This window comes from Cnephaeus nilssonii (genome assembly GCF_951640355.1).
Source record: "Cnephaeus nilssonii genome assembly, chromosome: 14".
In the NCBI taxonomy this organism is placed as follows: domain Eukaryota; kingdom Metazoa; phylum Chordata; class Mammalia; order Chiroptera; family Vespertilionidae; genus Cnephaeus; species Cnephaeus nilssonii.
The window spans coordinates 16,914,163-16,934,642 of record NC_137085.1 but is presented as its reverse complement, the minus strand read 5'-3'; the positions used below and the strand labels follow the sequence as shown (position 1 = coordinate 16,934,642).

At 38.7% G+C, this 20,480-nt stretch overlaps 1 protein-coding gene across 1 annotated transcript in view; it reads left to right on the top strand.

Moving 5' to 3' along the window:
- The window catches only part of SLC31A1 (solute carrier family 31 member 1), a 33,428-nt gene extending 13,896 nt beyond the window's left edge, over window positions 1–19,532 (top strand). The window contains exons 2-5 of the mRNA XM_079791083.1: window positions 12,329–12,491; window positions 12,971–13,043; window positions 15,012–15,180; window positions 16,303–19,532. Coding sequence (XP_079647209.1) covers window positions 12,363–12,491; window positions 12,971–13,043; window positions 15,012–15,180; window positions 16,303–16,504 — 573 coding nt within the window. The 5' untranslated portion in view covers window positions 12,329–12,362 and the 3' untranslated portion in view covers window positions 16,505–19,532. The remainder of the gene's footprint in view (window positions 1–12,328; window positions 12,492–12,970; window positions 13,044–15,011; window positions 15,181–16,302) is intronic.
- Window positions 19,533–20,480: the final 948 nt, after the last annotated feature.

The window sequence follows — 20,480 nt, the reverse complement described above, 5'->3', positions numbered from 1 at the left end:
TCCTTATACTATATATCTATGTTGTACATCTCTATAATTCAGAACTGGGGTTCTCAAATTTTTGAGTCATTTAAGAGTTACCTGGCCCTAGCCGGTTTGGCTCAGTGGATAGAGCATCGGCCTGGGGACTGAAAGGTCCAGGGTTCGATCCTGGCCAAGGGCACACATCCGGGTTGCGGGTTTGATCCCCTGTGTGGGGTGTGCAGGAGACAGCCGATCAATTATTCTCTCTCATCATTGATGTTTCTATCTCTCTCTCCCTCTACCTTCTTCTCTCAAGTCAATAAAAATATTTTTTTAAAAAAGAAATGTTAGAATGTCTAAAGCATATCAACTAATATTCAGATGCATTTAGAAAAGATAAGTATGCATTTGTTTCTCATTGAAATATTATACACACCTAAACTTTTCTAATTGAAATTGGTCCCAAAGATGAATTATTCCATCTCTCTACTGAGGAAACTGTGACCATAAAGATTAAGTTACCTAATGTTTGGGGAAAAATAGGCTAGAATCAAAATTTCCTAATTTCTAGTCTAATGTTCTTTGAAACTATAGTAATAATAAAGGTAAAGGTGGGCTCCCACTCATGTTTCCTGAGAATTCCTGGAACTGTTGAATCAGTGGTTGGGAGTGATGACTCTTTGTGACAACATTCAGCGTTAGAAAGTTCATATGGAGGCATAATAATCAGAGGTGGTCTGGTAGTTTAAAGGAGTAAAATAAATGGTTACTTTTTTTATGACTTATTCTTTAAAAGTTCTGTTTCTGACACTGAAAATACATAGCGGAATGGCAGTTGAAGATTTTGTGAATTTTAATGAAATGCTGAAATGTGGCCTGCCACTCTAGCTACTAGTATATAGAAGTACATTCTCACCTACTTAGAGCCACATTGAGGGGGAGCAGCCAGGAATGCTGCAGGGAACAGTTTTAGCACAAATTGTATGCCTTAACATAGTTAAGTTGCAAGACACAACTACTCTGGAGGTAAGTAACAACTAGAGTTAGCTCTTCCTGGACAACTTAATGGCAAGAACTTCATACCTGGTAGACTTGACAGGGTGCTTGGATAACTTGACATTGATTTAACCCAAATGTAGGGAATATCCACTTGTGCTTTCCAATAGAAATAGGTTTAGTATATTTCTTTCTATGCTTCTCTCAAAACTACAACTCTGTTCCCTTCTCTCGTTTTTTTTTGTTTTGTTTTGTTTTTTTGTTGTTGTTGTTGTTGCCCCAGAAAGCAAAATAGCTATCTTTGTATTAAGAGACAGGAATGCAAGATGGTTGGATGAAAGTACCATGATCCAAGTAATGGAGCATTGGACTTGAGGTTAGAATCTGGATTCTGATTGCACAGTGCCGCTAGACTGACTGCTGCATGATTTTAGCTCGTCAATTAACCTTCCATACCTCAGTTTTCCATCTGTGAAATGAAGTCATTCTTGTTTAATCCAGGCCTGTCTGTCAAGTAAAGGTAGATGTGGAAACATACTACATTGTTGTAGCTCAGTAGCAAAACCTGAAAGCATGCCACAAAAGTAAATGAAGTTACTACTGGACCCAGACTTAGAATCACTCAACCACCAACATCTATTGAATACCCACCTAAAAAGGCATATTAGACTGCACATAGCCTTAAGCCTTAAAATGCATTCTGTAAACAAGATGTATTTTTCTTCAGTCTCATTATTGGGTACTCACAGAAAATAATAATAATTACAGAGTATTAATAATGCTTTTACATATATCACATGGTCTTTTTTTCTCTCTCAGTATTTCTTCCCATTCATTATAGTATTTGATAATATAACAGCCATGAAGGAAAACAAGACAGATATTATCTTCATATTTCCCTGAGTTTCGGATGAGACTTGGAGATCAAAAGTGGTTCTCAGTGACGGGGGGTGACTTTTGGCAGTGTCTACAGACATTTTGTGGTTACAACTGATACAGTGCTACTGGCATTTAGTGAGTAATAGCCAGGGTTACTGTTAGACATCCTACAATGCAACAAAGAATTATTCAGCCCCAAACGTCAATAATGCCAGAATTGAGAAACCCTGGCATAGATGTTATATCCAAAAAAATACAAAATTACGGAGTAGAATAGACCAGAATCCAGATCTTGGATTCAGTTTAGTGTTCTCCACTGTCCCTAAAACAGGGCATTAAAAAAAGAGTCACATAAAGTCTGGATTTATTACTTATATATGGGGAGGTATGAATGAAAAGTAGGATTTGTTTATATCACTATTGATATACAATCTGTACCATATCACTAATCTGTATAGTACAGATTGTATAATCAAATAAAAATCTATTAAGCATTTGCTGTATATCTTACAGTTTGCTGTACATGTTCTGCAGGGAGCTTAGTCTACTTTCATCATATTTTTTATTTATTGAGCAACTACCAAATTTGAGTCATTTACCCAAGTGCTATTGAAATCTGAGCACAGCCATTTTAGCAGCCTCTTGTACATAGTACTGCCAATCTAAAGTTCCATGGGTCTTTATAGGAAATGTCACTAGGACACTCAGCTAGAAATTAGCAGAGCCAGGACTTAATACCATCTGACTCCGTACTCTTGTTCTTAACAGTATTCTGTAAGCTTCACTCTCACCTACCAAGGTTGGCATGTGACTTTAGAAGTCCTTATAATACTGGATAATTCTTGTAGAATATTCCTCAGTTTTGCCCTTCAAACTATTTTATAACCCAGAAGTTAGAAGGCTCTCCTAATCCTTCTAAAGTTTTAACAGATGTCTTTCTGGATTCTGGCAAAATAAAGTATTATAGCCCATGGTTCTGTGAGTTCCCCCCCCCCCGCCCCCTTCTGTGAATGCCTCACAGAAAAACTCGAGCAGGAAATATTATTAGGGACAAACAGATAAAGCCAGTTATGCTACACAGCAGCCAAAGTACTCTGTTAAAATATAAGCTAATTGTATCACTTCCCTGCTTATTACCCGTAAATAGCTTCCAGTTGCCCTTGGAATAAAATTTAATTTCCTGAAGATGATCTTTGAAACCTTCTTAATTGATACCCGTTCTGCCTCTCTCTTCAACCTCATTGGCCTCTCTTCCCTACATGTCCTTGATTCTTTTTTTGCCTTAGGATGCTGCTCCCTGCCCTTCTACGCAACTCTAATAATTTATCTTTCTGTTTAAATGTTACCTCATTAGGGCTTCTCTCTCTCTCTTTACCTGCCCCGCTCCATAAAAATTAGTTGTTTTACTGTTATTCTTTACCACTGTACTGTGTTTACTTCATATCACTAACCACAATTTAATTACAGTGTATATATACCTACACATATTTACTTCTCTACATATTTAATGAGAGTTTCCTCCTCTAGATTAAGCTCCACAAAGGCAAGAATCTTGCCTTTTTGCACCTGGCTCCTTTTAAGTAGATATTAAAACCTTGGTGGATTTTATAGGAATTAAATACTTTTTTGAATGAATGAATATTTGTTGAGTGTTCTTCCAGATGTAGTAAGGAGGTAGAAATTAGTTACTTATCCTCCAAGAACTTTATATATATAATGCTTTATCTTGTATTTTAAGAACTAACTCAAAATTTCCATAACAGAAGATTGCCAGGGAAATTCAGAAAAGAGGAATTTCTTCTGTCAAGAATTCAAAGCCCGGCTGGTATGGCTCAGTGGTTGAGGGTCCACCTATGAATGAAGAAGTCATGGTTTGATCACTGGTCAGGGCACATGCCCAGGTTTCAAGCTCTATCCCCAGTTGGGAGTGTGCAGGAAGCAGCCAATCAATGATTTTCTCTAATCATTGATGTTTCTGTCTCTCCCTCTCCCTTCCTCTCTGAAATATATATATTTATTTTTTAAGAATTTAAGGAAAACTCATGGAAAAGGTAGTATTTTAACCAAGCCTTAAGGAATGAGCCAGACTGTAAACTCAAAAGAGCAAGGGCCATGTTTTAACTTTATCTTATTCTGACACATTTTAAGTGCATGATCCATGTTAAGTAATGACAGGATTTGCACATATACACAAAGTGGTGTGGGAGGAGCGGGAAGGAATTACAGGAATGACAAGCCAAAGAGGTATACAAGTGTCAAAGTACTAAATTTATTGAGGAAGATCTGTTTCAGTGAAATATTTGAATGTGAGGAGAATTAGATTGAGATAAAGTTGGAAAAGTAAGTCTGTAATGGATAGAAACATAAATACCAGATTGTATATCAGTATCAGAAGTTAGATGTGAAGGTGGTTAGGTTTCTCTTTGCAGACAAATTCGTTTCTGGGAGTATAGCCTAAAATGAAAATTACAGCTTGAGAAATACATGCAAATGTTATCTGGAGTACAAATACTAGAATAGCTTGGAATACTGGTTCTATTGTCAACATCATCACCATCAAATAGCAAGATTCAGATTCCTGTGGTTGGCTTGGCTGGAAAGAGAATGTTTGTTTCCTTATAATTCTGGAAGGGAGCAACACACTAGCCTGACAAATCCCTTGGGGTGTTTGAACAGTTATTGTAGAATTTGTATATTACTGAGGAGCTCCATGCAATGACTTCTAAGGTCCTTCCAATTCTTAGTGAGATTTCTATGTCCCACAAATAAGAGACAGGGCACTCGGGTTTCCATTTCAAGTGGCCTGCATGTAGATGAAGAAATGGCTCATCCATCTCTTTTGGGCCTAATTGTTGGAGCCAGACTTTCTCTCCTTAGCTGGGTCAAGAAGGACCCAAGAAGTGTCCAAGAGGAGCTCATTAAATGTCTGCAGTTGATGACATTGAGAAGGCATTTTGGAGAAATGCCTCCATTCAACTGTTTTTCCAGCTATTTCTCAATACTGTTCTATCAGCATGATGACAGAAATAGGCACAGATTGAAAAGATCATAAAGACATGTGTGAGACTGGTCCCAGATGGAGTTATTATGAAAGGCAAAAAGGAATACGAATATTCAGAGGTCTTAGAACTAGACCTTGGAAGATGAGGAGGGTTTGTTGTATTAGAGATTGAGATTGTAAGGATGGTCATTCCAGAATGAGGAAACAATGTGAGCAAATATACCAGACAGAGAAGTGTGGAGTATGTCCTAGGAAGAGTAGAAACTTTGGCAATTGGACTTATTTGGCTGGAATACAAAGTATATGTAGGCAGAAAGGTAGGTTGGGCCTTTGAGAGATTTGTGCTCTCAGAACAAGGAGGTTAGAAGACAATGGGGAGGTTAGTGGGTAGTGGAATTGTTTGAGTAGATAAGTAGAGCCATGCTTTAGGTAGATTAATTTGTTATTGATGTATCATATAGGATGAACAGGACAGGGCTACTGTTAGGCAAATCTATGTTTGTAATAGAGCTGCTGATGGTGAAAACCAAAGGCAGGCTGCTGGGTGAATCTTCTAATTTACTTGGAATTAGGAAAAGTGACCAACATTGTGGCATTTATGGATACAAAATTGTCACAGTGGGTTAACAGTAAGGCTGGTTTAATAAAGAATAGGCCCTGGGCTGGGAATGAGGAACCTAGGTTCTAGCCAGGATACCTCCACAGCTTTCCAGTATAACATTCAATAGTTTATACTAAGCTCTCTGTGCTTAGTTTCTCTGAACCCAGAAGAGATACTGTGAGGAAAAAATAAGATAATAGAGTTGGATTTACAGGAACGAAGTGCCATTGTTTCATACTATGTCATTTGCTCAGATTCCATGTGATTATTCATTTGGTAGATGTACAGAATAAAAACACTTTTAGGTTAATCTTATCTTCGTTTGCTCTGTTTTCTCTACTGTCCTTTTATGTGGCACTTGTCAAGGTGTAGTGCCCTAGAGACTTGGTTTATATAAAGGAGCTCAATTTGGCATTTCAAACCACTTTAAGGTCCAGACCTGAGTATTCTTTTCCTTTCTCCCAATTTAGAAATATGTATGAGTTTTGTTTACAGTTTCCTCACATTGTCACAAAACAAATATTTGACAAAAGTATTTATAAAGGCAAATTAGGCCAAAAAATGTAAATGTCAGGTTCTCCCAAGAGCTCTGTGGTTTCATACTCTAGGCTTCTGTGAAGGGAATAGTTAGAACTAGATGAATTTGAATACCCTTACAACATTTCTTTTTAAGTTCAATGTTGCTTCTCTATCAACTACATTTTTCTACTTTTTGATATAGAGCTATTGAATAATTTCTAAGCAACTCTATCAAATATTATAAAGCATTTCAGACTTATTAAAGTTTTCCCAGTGTGTCATTAGCAGGTTGAGGAATTAACTTCTATTTTTATGGCAAAATTGCCAAAGGAGAAATGCAGAGAAAAGTAATTTATTTCAGCAGACACTATTAGTATGTACCAAGTATTAAAAAATGCAGAAGATTCGTAGATAAATGCGATAGGGTCCTCATAGAATATATAATCCAATAGTAAGGACAGGTATAGAGAAACATTCTGTTCTGGAAACTAAACTGAAAAAAAAAGTAGAATTAAGTTTTAGCTCTGAGTGAAACTTTATTAATCATTTTATGCAGTTAAGAAAAAAGAAGCTCTAACATATAAAACGGCTTGCCCAACATAGTATTTATCACCTGCATCTCTTTCACAGTTAAATTAGTTCTCTGTCCTTTATGTTTTGTTGCTTGTATGGTAATAGTATGGTCCATTCATGTTTGCCCAGGAGGCATAAGTGATCTAGAAATTGGACAATGCACATTTGAAAAATTAAGTGTGTCTTTAGCATGTTTCCTCTTGAAAATGATAGCCCTCCATGGCTGTATAATTCTCCTAGTAATCAGTTCCTCCAGGATCTGTCTTGCCCCAACAGGTTTCTCATATTCTTTGCTCAGCCTGAGCAGCTTAATAAGATGGAGGGTAGAGATGTGCAGAGATGAAATTTATGATAGAAGGGGGTGACCTTGAACCAGTATCTGGAAACACAGTGTTGATTAGAATTAAATCACAGGTTTGCTTTCTATCTTCCATAGATAGTTAGAATAATTTTTTTCAGGGCAGCTCCTGAGTATCATCCTTTTTACTAAAGAAGATATTATTAACCAAGAATTTCTGAGTAAAAGAGCCACTCCCACTAATTCATAGCTGCTCTTTTATTCTTTTAAAAACATGTCAGTCCATGCAGCATTTCTTGTTTGCCTAGATCACTGGCCTCTCATAAATGAAGGTTCTCGAAGTTTTAAGTGCAAATTGTTTGAAGTAGTTTCTCCCTCTATGTCTCTGGTAGTTGGTTACTTTTGATGCAGCCCATTAGTCTGATGAATGAGCAATTCATCCACTTAGATTCTGCTGAGTAAGCAGACTGTGTATAGTTTGAGTTCATCCATGAAAAATGCTTTTAGGAAATCCTGTGCAGATGACCTGAAGTAGTGGAGCTCATTCTGGTTATGGTGAAGAAAGAGAAAATAATATTGAAATCTGCAAATAATCACTAAATTAATTCCTTACCAGTTCTATCAATGTATTTCTTATCTTAGCCCAACCATTGCCATGAAGAATTGCAGTGAGAATTTATTGTAGATGATCCCTTGGAGTTATTTTTATTATCAACAAAGGCAAAAAGTTAGAAGGGAAAACAGTAGCCTTTGCTTACTGAAGAATTTTTAAAAGGATAAAATGTAAGCTGTGTGTGTGTGTGTGTGTGTGTGTGTTGTGTTGTGTTTCTTTTTGCAATTATTCTCCTGAGTTCTGACTGTCTTTATAAACCTACAGTTGTAGCAAGTGCCCTAACAGCTCCCATTCCTGCCAGACTTAATCTGGGAGGAAGTGTGTGTGTGTGTATGTGTGTGTGTGTGTGTGTGTGTGTGTGTGTGTGTACAATTTTAAGGTCTTTTTTTCCCTTTTTTCTTATTGACCTGACCTATTTTCTCTCTACTTCCACTGCATCATCTTACTTACTGTTTTAGCCCATTAATGTGGTAGAACTTTCGGAATCCTAAGTTTTTGCCAGTCTGGCAGAGAGCCTGTGTAAACTTTGATTACTAATACCCTTTATGAATGGAATTGGTAAAATTAGTATCCTTATGATCACTGCACCTCAAGAAGGACACAGGCCAGGGAATACTATATCCGTAGAATTTCTACCAGTCATGTTTCTACCAGTCAATTTGGAATAGGAATGTGAGGCCAGGGCCTAGGGGATACAGTTCATCAAATTGTATTTCCTGCTCCCATTTACTGGGAGCTACTATGTTTTTTTCTCAACAGCTCCAGTATATTAGCCTACAATGCCAAGTTATGGAGAGATACCTAAGCCCTTTTTAATTGTACTAGAGGCTCGGTGCACAACATTCTTGCACAGCCCTGCCTGCATCCTTAGTGCTATGGCGGAGGCAGGAGAGTCTCCCACCACCGCTTCTGCGCTTGCCAGCCTTCAGCCCAGCTTGTGGCTGAGCGGCACTCCCCCTGTGGGAGCACACTGACCCCCAGGGTGCAGCTCCTGCGTTGAGTGTCTGCCCCCTGGTGGTTAGTGTGCGTCATAGCGACGGGTTGTTCCACCATTTGGTCGATTTTTATATTACCATTTTATTATATAGGAATTATTTAAAGTTTTCCCCTTTATTCCTACATTTCCTTTACCTCCTCCCTCCCCAAAAGGACAACATAAGTGTGGAATGAAGAAAGCTGTCAAGAGAATTGTAAAGTGCACCAATAGGGGCACTTGAAACAAAGCCAGAGCCATTTCTCAGAAATCTACTGGTCCCACACAGGTTATCAAAAGGCAGGATTAGTCCATTTAAAGTGATTGCTTGATCATGTGAACATAGTCCATAAGCATGAATCCTTGTTTATGGTAGTTTACTGTCTTTGACCTTGAATTTCCCATATCTGAGCCAAAAGCTTATGTCACCAATCATAAATAATGACTGCACAAAGCAGAAGCCCAACTAGATAGATTTCTTTGTATAATGTTTCTACAAATCTAAAAAGGAATATGACCCTAATCGTTTTAAGAATAAAAACTTTCTTCTTTATCTTCCTTATCGTGGACATCAGGAAAGACTGTAGGCAGTCTCCAAAGGAACTGTCTGAAGCTCCAGATTACATCTGTCTGAGCTGGAGAAGTGGGACCATGTGGCAGATATATGACCACATCTGTGTAACCTTTCTGTGCAGTCTAATCTCCATAGTCCCTATGGATTATTGTTTCTTATCCATCATTGTGCAATACCAGGAAATAAAAGAGAATTTGAAGTTTAAACTAAACCTATTAGAAGTAAGGTGAGTGATAAGATTCAGAATAAGCATTAGAATTTAGCCTTCTTGCTCATTTCCTAACTTCTATCCATAAATTCATGTTTATTTTGCTAGAGGAGCTAGGTTTTACAAAGAATCTGGCCCTCTAGTTAAGCTTTACAATGTGCCTGTGTTGGGGGAGGAGTAGGCAGGAATAAAGGAAACTTCTTTTTTGATGACCCTCAGAAGTAGACTGAGAAAGAATTAGACCCTTGAATACAAGGAAGTTTTGAAAACTATTTATATAAATACTACCATACTTACTAAATGGGGGAAAGGGGAAAGCAGAAATAAATGCAAAGCTGTGTGACATTCAGGGTCAAATGTGCCATTCCATTTCCCATATCTAATAGTATTAAGGGCCATAGAAACAAGCTGGCATATAGCCAAGTTCAAGTACCCAACTGAAAATGAAATAAATGCCCCCCTTCGATTTTGCTAGAGAAAACTAGGTTGCCTGAATGAGCAAAAATGGAAATGGAAATGCAGCATTCCTAATCTTTCCACCTAGTTATAAAAACTTGGTAAATAACATATTGTAGATGGATTTTATCCTGGATTGAAAGTAAGGAATTCTAAAATTTTGTTTCTGTTTTTCAGTTCTATCCTTGAGTTATATATTCAGGATTTTTTTTTTTTTTGGTTAGTATTCTATAAAATTATTTTTTTTAATTTGATGAAGTAGTAGAATAAGGATAAGAAGAAAAATGAACAGTAGAGGTTTTAAATAAGAACAGGAGTGTTGCCCTGGCCAGGAGGCTCAGTTGGTTGTAGTGCTGTCCTGTACACCAATAGGTTCCAGCTTGATTCCTAGTCAGGGCGCATACCTAGGTTGCAGGTTTGATCCCTGGTCAGGGCCTGTACAAGAGGCAGAGAGGCAACCGATCAATGTTTCTCTCTCTTTCTCTCTATCTCTGTCTCTCTTTCTCTCTCTCCCCTTCCCTCCCTCTCTCTCTCTAAAATCAATAAAACATATCCTCGAGTGAAGATTAAACAAAAAGAACAAGAGTGTAAGCCAGGAATTAAGATATGCACATAGGTTGACCTAAAACCAGAAATCCAGTGAATCAGTAAATAAACTTTGCTAAGGTTCCACTCATCATTACTCTTCCACAAGTTCCATTCATTGTAATTGCTTTACAAATCAAAACATTTGATTGCATGACAGTACAGTAGAGCTACTTTGTGGACCTTGACCCCAGTTCTTAGAGACAGTGGGGTGGAGCTAAATTAGAGAATATACAGTTCTTGAGAAGCAAATAGTTAAAGATGGCTGTGGAGTTTAGAGAAACTAGACAAAACAGCACAGCTCATGATTAAACCATTTTCTTCAGATTAATTTTTTTCAGGTTACAAATTGAGACAATAAATGATATTGCTGTATTGCTACTCTTTGATTTATTATTTAGTACCCATTCTTATTCTGAAAAAAAGCTGAGCTTGGATCTTCTTAGATTAGAGCTATGGAAGGAAAGCAACAAACACTAACCAACTGCCAATTTACCTCCTATCAGCAGAATTTTTCTTCTAAAGAGAATGGTTAGGTATGTTTGATTGCTTTAGGAGATGAGTAATCCAAACACCCTAGACTCCATGAGAAATCTGCAGGCTGAGGGAGGTGCAGACGGAGCAGCTCAATGGGATCCTGCTGAGGCTGTGATCAGAGCTGTCCCCGACCCGGGCAGAGAGCAGCACCAGGCCCAGGAGTCTGAGATCCTGCTGAACATCAAGGTCCAGCTGAAGGCCGAGATTGCTACCACTGCCTGCTGGAAGAACGGGAGGACTTTGATCTTGGTGATGTCCTGAGTAACAGCAATTCCATGCAATCCTTCCAAAAGACCAACATCCCCACGATTGTGGATGGCAAAGTGGTGTCTGAGGTCAATGACACCAAAGTTCTGAGACATTGAGGCAGCAGAAGCGGGACACCCCTTGGAGGGCAGGGGGCCAATAAAAACTTCAGAGAATTTTTTTAAAGTATGCCTTTTCTCTACCTCTTAGTAAGGCTGTCTGTCATATTATCCTGTTGTTTTCCTTCATAGCACTAATCACACCATGAAATTGCTCTGTTTACTTGTTTCTCTCTCTATCAGGTACCTTGTCTGTCTTAGTCACTGTTAAATTACTAGCACTTAGCTCAAAATTTGGCACATAGTAGGAGTTTTATAAATATTTATTGATTGAATAAATACTGAGAGGCATATTCAGGCTCATGAGCGTGACTGCCTATTTGGAATTTCTAATGCACTCTTTCCTCCACCAGCTGGAGTTGTGAACACAAAAAGAGAATCCATCAACACCCTCCTCAAGTTCCAGCTTCCCACTCCCCACCCCCACCTCAGTGGCCGGAGTTTTTGCTCCTTGGTTTTTCTCCCAGATGGACTTTTGCAGTAAAGCAGTGATGTGATAGTAAGATACAAGGCTGAATATGCCTTTGTCTAGACTTAATTTAATATAGAAAGTCAATTTATACCTTGTTTTCAGTGTTCTTAATTCTAATGCCTGGCTGGGATTGCAATTGTATCTAAATTCTGAGCACACTGCTCGCCTGGGGCAGCAGTAGACCTTTTCTTCAAATTTAAATTAGCTGAAGGCTGGTTGTCCTACATGTGAAAATGTGTTCTTAACATCCTGACTGAACACAGGCCATCCAATTAAGTGAATTATCTGAAGTGCTTGCTTTTTATCTACCAACATGGTTAGAAAGCCCAAGAGCAGTGAAATGTCATTAATGGCATCAATTTGTCCATTATTACAAAAATTGTCTGTTTCCTGCAACCCAAAGAAATTACATTTCTTCTTATCTCATATTTAAATTTGAACACACATTGAACATATCTATTCAAGGAATGATTCTGCAAAATAAGGGTTAGGTTTCTGAAACTCAAGGTGCAAATTCCTTCTGCCACAATTTCCAAAGATGATCTCTATGAGCACAGTTAGTTCTCTTTATCTCTAGAATATAAAAAAATAATTCTGAGTAAAGACACTAGAAGAGCATTAATTCAGTGGGTGAAATTCCACATAGACCTAAGTATTTATCAAGAATCAAGATTTTTATATCCTTAAGGTATTATATACTATCCTTTTCCTTAGAATCTTCTGCTGATTCTCAACTTTTCCTGGAAAAATGAGCCATTCCCACCATATGGTGACGAACTCTGTGGACCACAGCAGTACCATGCCACCTTCTCACCATCACCCGGCCACTTCAGCCTCCCACCTCCACGGAGGGGGAGACGGCAACATGATGATGATGGTGAGTGCCATTGGGAGAGGCAGCTGGGCCCTTTCCCACACACTTGGGTAGCAGAAATAATTTAATTTTAGGACTGGAAGGTTGTTATTTAAAGGCCAGTTTACCTATCAGAAAAAACTAAGGCAGATCCAGATGGCAGGTGATTTGCCCAAGATCATGTCGCAGGTTAATCACAGAGCCACACCAGAAGCAATATTTCCAGGGTCCTTTCTTCTATATTCCTTTCTTTCAAAATTAACTCTTTTCTAAATTAAGTTCTGGTCTTTATGTTTAGTGTAGAAAAGAGAAAAAGACAAAAGTCAATGATGGGGACAAAGGAGTACTTGTGGAGAGTGCTTGTGTAGTAATGCTAAAATGAAGGAGAAAACTTCCCACTGCAGTGAATATTATCTAGATCTGCAACTGTTAAGTATTCTAAGGTTCTTAACTTGAAATTCTCATTTAGAATCTCTAATTTGACTTGTTTTGGTTTTTGACAGCACATGACCTTCTACTTTGGCTTTACGAATGTGGAACTATTGTTTTCTGGCTTGGTGATCAATACAGCTGGAGGTGAGTAAGCCACCAGGTGGTGTTTGAAGGAGACAGGCGCTTGAGAAACAGTGATAAGGAATCTGGAAACCCAGCATCTCTTTCTATTGTATTGCTGAATCATTAACAGTTAGGATCCTTAACCATCTTGCTTCCTAGGTAAGGATACACACTCCTTATTTTAGAGTTTCTGAAAAAATAATTTAGATACCAGATAGGAGTCTTTTGCACTCCATTCCTTTTCCAGTGTTTCCTGTTTGATAAGTTATTGGTCACAGTCTTAAAACTATACAGGCAGTCCTTGGGTTACATCGGACTCGACGTACGTCGTTTTGTGGTTATGTTGCCATCTCCCATTTATTTATAATAAAAAAAAAAAGTTTCGTCATTTCGACATATATACATCTGTGCTTTTTGTTTTTTATTATTTATTTACCACAAGTAAAGGTCAGAAATTGTTATCTTTTAATTTTTTTTTTTACTGTTACACTTCATTACTGCTGTGTATGTGCTCAGTATGTGTGTGTGTGTGTGTGTGTGTGTGTGTGTATACATGTGAGTGACGTAGGTGCTTATGTAGGTGGGTTCCGACATGTGAGTGACGTAGGTGCTTATGTAGGTGGGTTCCGACATGTGAGTGACGTAGGTGCTTATGTAGGTGGGTTCCGACTTACAGCGAAAATTGCTTTATGTTGTGCCATAGGAACGGATCTCCGACATAACCCGAGAACCTTCTGTAGTCAAGTTAAAATGATGTAAGAAGCATTACACACACACACACACACACACACACACACACACACACACACACACACTGAGTGGCCAGATTATTATGCGTTCAGAGATCATAATAATCTGGCCACTCAGTGTGTGTGTGTGTGTGTGTGTGTGTGTACACACACATATATATATACATACACACACCCACATATATATATATAATGCACCGGGCCTCTAATATATATATATATATAATATATATATGTAATATATATAATATATATATATTACATATATATATATATATATATATATGTAATATATATATATAATATATATATGACACCTATGCATGAATTCATGCACCGGGCCTCTAATATATATATATATTAGAGGCCCGGTGCATGAATTCATGCATAGGTGGGGTCCAGCCAGCCTGGCCATGGGGAGGGGACATGGGCGGTTGGCCGGCCTGCCTGCTGGTCGAATTCCTGGTGAAGAGGAAAATTTGCATATTAGCCTTTTATTATATAGGATGTACACTGAGTGGCCAGATTATTATGTGTTCAGAGATCACACACACACACACACACACATACATATTGTGGATGCCAAAGTAACTCTAGGTTAAAAGCTATTGAGCTACTACATTGCTGCTATTTTACAGATAAGTCAAGCTTCAGATAGTGAAATGCTTAGCCCTAAATCACAGAATTAGTATGTCAGAGCTAAAACAGGGACCCAGACCTTCTAGCCCTGCCTAGTCCAGTGTTCTTTCTAGTGTACCAAACTGTGCTCTACGTCATTTCTGATTCTTGGCATGGCCCATCTTAGTGTCAGTCCTAGATTTGGGATAACTAATCACCACCTTCTTTGTGTCTATAATGTTGAGTTGGTGTGCCTTAAGTTCAAATTGCACAAGCTGACTAGTTAGTTGAACTGCTTTAGGTGCAGTTATATCTTTGGAGCCACAAAATCAATTTGTTCTGGGAAGAAGGGGATTATTTAATTCAGGTAGTGTGTAAAATCAGAAGTTTGAATACATTCTTAGCATTACCAATGCTTCCCAGTGTGAAAGATTTAGAATTGAAATACCTATTCAAGAAATAGAGTCAGCACTTACAAATAAGTTATTATATTCCCTTTTGCATAATGTATTCAGAATTAAGAGTAGCATCTTTTCTATGTTGTCTTTCTAGCTTGGATAGCATGCCAGCTAATGATTTTGCAATGTTTGACAGTACCACCATCTTTTCTTTCCCTGCTTAGAAATGGCTGGAGCTTTTGTGGGAGTGTTTTTACTAGCAATGTTCTATGAAGGACTCAAGATAGCCCGGGAGGGCCTGCTACGCAAGTCACAAGTCAGCATTCGCTACAATTCCATGCCTGTTCCAGGACCAAATGGGACCATTCTTATGGAAACACACAAAACTGTTGGGTAAGAAGATTGAACAGATCCAGATAGAAGTTCTGGAGAGCTGGGTTAGCTAAATAGCAAAGCAACTATTTTATTTGCAACAGCCCCTTCTTGAGTTAGTGATTCTGTATGACCTTGATCAAAACTGTCTTTGGAGGCTTTTGGCTTTTGGCTGTGGGTCATGAGCAGGCCAAAGGAGGAATGATAGGAACCCTTCTGCAAACATGAACATTTGTTCTAAATTTTAAGTATTGATCACTTTGGAAAAAGGTAAGGAATCCATATTGTAAAATATTTGCGTAAATAATAATAAACAAGAAATTCAGGTCAGGGTATAGAAGAATGGCAGAGTCTAACTGATTCCTTTCTCTGAAAAATTGTACCTACCCAGCTTTAGTCTCAGTTTGTTTATGACTATACAAATGTCTGTATTCCATCTAAGAAAGTATTTGTGATAACTATTGGTTTTCCCCACATATTAACAAATGGTTTTTGAGATTCAGTCTTAATAGAAATGTAGGTCTGAAAACTAAATTGGAGTTCAAGCAGTCCTACAGACCAATATCCTGCTCTCAAATAAACACAGTATTATTAATATCCACTGTACTGGTGAGCTTATTGAGACCAAACAGGTTGTGACTTACATAAGGTGACAGAAATAGTAAATGACAGAGGGGATAAATAGACAGGTCTCTTGATCCCTAATTAATACTTTCTACTGTACCTCCCACACCTCAATTCTATTTCCACTTTTTTAGAAAGTGAACTTTGCAAAGGTGGAAGGCCTGAAAATATTCAGGCAAATAAGCATGAGAGGATTTAGGCTTCTCTTTTAGGATCCAAGGTGGAGGTAAGTCAGGAGTATTAGGCCTCCTTCCTCTCCTGAACTTTCACAGAGAGTTCCTCCTATTGACATGTCACCATAACTAGCTATTGCTTATAAACCTGACCACCCTATTGTATTTCATTTCCAGGGATTAGTAAACAACATACATACACAAAAGTATCCATGAGCCGCCAGGGTGGCTATGAGGGAGTCCAGTTCAAGCTTTCATGACAAATGCTCCCCCCTTCTCCTGATGTGCAGAGCTGCCTCAACACTCCCAGGGGTCTTTGATTGTTGTTTCCTTTCTTACTCTCCAGGCAGCAGATGCTGAGCTTTCCTCACCTCCTGCAAACAGTGCTGCATATCATCCAGGTGGTCATCAGCTACTTCCTCATGCTCATCTTCATGACCTACAATGGGTACCTCTGCATCGCTGTAGCAGCAGGGGCCGGCACAGGATACTTTCTCTTCAGCTGGAAGAAGGCAGTGGTAGTGGACATCACAGAGCATTGCCATTAACGTCAAACTCCATTGTGTGGCCTTATCGATTGCAGTGGGAAGCAGTTCAAGACTGGAAGACATTATTCCTACTCGAATCTCCCCTTCTTGCTCCTTAACTCCTTACACACACACCTTCTCAACAGAGGTTTAGCTTACAGTCTCTGAGCTAAAATAGTAACCCCTGACTGTTCTTCCTGCGCTGAGATTCCCGTTTCTCTTAAGGTGAAACCACCCATGAGATGTCTTCTCCATTATCTTAGATCCAAGATATATGTTCTTGTCTAATCCAGGTAGCTGTCTCTTCAGTGACTTGATCACCTGCTTTCTTTTTAGTTTTTAGTTTTAACAGACAATCTGAATTTGGTGGGGTTTTCCTGGGTCAGTGGTGGAAAAGGATTGACTTCAGCTAGGATTCATGGCAGCTGAGGGAAATTCTTGCCCAACAAAACCCAGAATCCAAACTTAACACTAAAAAATAAGTTCTAGTCTTTGGACTCAATGAGTGGGAAATACGTTGTGCCTTTCCCTAGGTGTGATGTGTTGCACCAAAACCTTAGTAGTGCACAGAAGGTGGTTTGAGACTATAAGTCTAGAGCTTACAGAAGTGTGCATTTTGGGGTGGCTGACTCATCTATGGTGTTCCCACTTAACATTTTGATTAGAATGAACTTGCCAATCAAAAAAAAAAAGATATGACAATCAAGTTGAGAAAATAGACATAAGTATTTTAAAATAAAGCCGTTGACATTTTACTTTGACTTGGTACCTTGGTTTGTCACAACTGAAAGAAGCAAAAAGTTTGAATTGTTATCTCCCATTATTTTTTATGTATCTGCCTCTAAACCAGTGGTTTTCAAACTTTAGCAGGTATTAGAATCACCTCAAGGGCTTGCTAAAAACACTAGTTGCTGGGCCTCAACCTAGAGCCAAAACAAGTTCCCAGGTGATGCTCCTGCAGATGGTCAGGGGACCATACTTTGAGAATCTCTGCTTTAAACCTGGTGGGGTGAGCATGGTTATTTGAATTACTGATTGGCAGGTGGTATGTCTGGGCTTCACTCATGTACTAAATGCTGCTGATCGATACTTAATCATTCCACAAACATTTATTCAGCTCTGTGTGTATGTGTGCGCAAGCACACATGCGGGAAGGGCTATAGCCAGAGTAACTTTATCAGCATTATGAAATCACTAGTCCTTATTTGTAAAGATCTTGGAAATAGCTTGAAAGTTGAGAAAGACCTTTGATCTGAAATGCAAATTAGCCAGTCATAGGCCACAAGGACAAAAGTCTAGCCCAAAAGTCTAGTCTTTGGAAAGGCTTAGGGTGTGGTCTGCTGATGGCCAGATATTCCTTACCCCCCAACATCCATGCCCACACCAGGCAGATCCTCATCCTCTACATGACCATCTTTGTTACTCTTGGGGGCTTAATTAGATGACAGGAGGCCAAAATCTCTTCTCATGAAGAACCACATTGGATTTTCAGTTGTTAGTCTACGCTGCAGCTTTGTTCCTAGTCCAAACTACCTCTATAAAGTGACTCTTCTATGCTGGTCTGTTAAATCCTGCCCTCCTTGGTGCTAGACTCCACCTGTGCCTCAGGGCAAAAGAGAGGACACAGCTATCCAGTTGGTTGTGGTTGTAAAGTTTGTAGTTTCTCTGTGGGTACAGTTAAATAGTGGAGCGAGGAATGTGTACTTCCACAACTTTGAACCAAGAGAGGGTTATGAGCCTACTGGATCGAGATTAAAACCTAAGAACCAATGCTTAGAGTTTTGTGCTTTTCTCTCATTCCAACCCCTTGTAGTGCTGATACTTAGCATGAGCAGAGTGAATGACTGGTACTGACAGAGTCCAACATTAAGGAGTAAGTAGCCTGTGATTGTCTCAGAAGCCAAGGAATAACAAAATTTCGAAAAATAAAATAAGAATGTTTAGTAGTGACCCTGGTGCTCTCTAGAAATCTTGGCACGAGCTGCTATAAAGTAACCTTTTAGGAACAGGACCTTATAATTAAGGTAAAAAAGAAATCAAGACCAGTTAAGACACAGTGCTATGAATTTGAAACTGGGATAGGTCTTCAGATATTCAAGATAGAGTCTTCTGAAAAACCTGAATTCCAGCAATTCTTAGACTAGGTTGCCAAAGCAAGAAGCTAATGAAGGAGAAAAATAATAATAAAGTTTAAATTCCTTCTTTCTTGAGCTCTTGATTGTGATAATATAATGATCTTGTTGACTTTCATTTCTATATCTCTGTTCATTTGAAATCTTAGTGCCTGGCTTTTTTGTTCCTTTTGGATCCAGATTACTCTTTTCCGCCTTCCCTGTTCAAATCTTTTAGAAGCCTGTATCCCTATTTCTTTGGCATCTATGTTGCTCTCCATTTCCTTTTTCTTTCATAACTAGAAGATAACATCTTTCATCCCATATTTCTAATTTATCAATTCTCCCTTGCCTTCCTGATGTAGAACATTGCCTATGCAATAGATATAGATACCAACCAGAAGTTGTAACACTTGGTAGAGACCTTAAGCATGTTTTGAGCAGTTGTCCACTGGAATTTCTATAAAGTTGGGTAAAGGGCTACCTGGTGCCATCTGCAATTATAGAATCTTAGTTGTGCTCTCCAGTCTATGCTGGAGGAACACTCAGCTCCTCAATGCCCACAAACTCCGTGTCCATCAGGGAAGTAGAGATTAAGGTTTCTTCACTACTTCTATGGTAGGATAGTCTGGAATTCCCTTTCAGGCTGTGGGGCACTGGTCTTGAGTTCTAGCCATAAAGGGTTAGCTGGAAGGGGAGGGAGCAGGAGGTACACTTTCATGTCATTTAATTTTGATCCTGCCCTTTCCAGCTGCTTCTTTCAGAAGATACATCTAAAGATACAAAGTCTGCATTTGATGTAATGCCTTAATCACTGGGTCCACAGTTAATGTTGACTGTTTTAGATTGTAAGCTCCTGGAGAGCAGTATTGCTACAGTAGGAATGTTTTAACAGTGTCGTGTACAAAAAAAATAAATATTTTGATTTTGTGATCCTATGCGTGTTTTTTTTTTTTTACCCAAAGTGATATCAGAATACGTGGTCTCTTTATTGTGCACGCAGTGTCTTGGCCATGACCGTCAGTTTTTAAGATGTCAGTTTTAGGTGGCATGGTCCCTTTGTTGTCATATCATTCTCCTCCTACTCTACTCAAAATGACAAGCTAGTCCATGACGCAGCTACATGTACTTTTGCACAGGAGACGAGCTTCCTGAAGCTGCAAATATCTCAGTATACCAAGAATTCCTAAATTTAAAAGCTAACTTGTCCTATCAGAATCTCCTCCCTATATTTATGGTGTCAGGCAAGAGGCTCTGAGTTGGGCCTCTAGGAACTTCACTGCTGAGCCTTGAGATGAGCTTTGGCCGTGCCTACCCTTTGGTAATGCGAGAATCTTGGTGTTATGTGCCCTTCCTACTGGAGCCCAGATGGCCACTCTGCCATTCGGCACCACTTCCAGTCTTTTCCATAGTACAATATGAGGAGCATGGATTTTGTGGAGTCAAGTGTACCTGGGTTTGGATCCTGGCTCTACCACTTTCTAGAAATGTGACCTTCAGCTAGTTATTGTAATAATCCCTAAGCCTTAGTTTTCTCAGTTATAAAAAGGCAGTAATAATATTTGTTTGAATTAGGAGCAATATGTATAAAGCCCCAACACATTATAGGCATATATATATATATATATATATATATATATATATATATATATATGCCATAGTAAGTATATATATAATTACTGTTTATTTCCTGTTAACTCCCATCCAAATATAATCTCCATAAGAGCAGGGATTTTCTTTTTTGTCTACTTTGCTCACTGCTCTATCACTAGTTTCTAGAAAATGCCTGGCACCTTGGAGGAGCTCAGTCAATATTTTTTGTCAGATGAGCTTGAAATTGAACGAATGAATGAATACACTGCTCAATAAGTTACAGTATCTGCTGT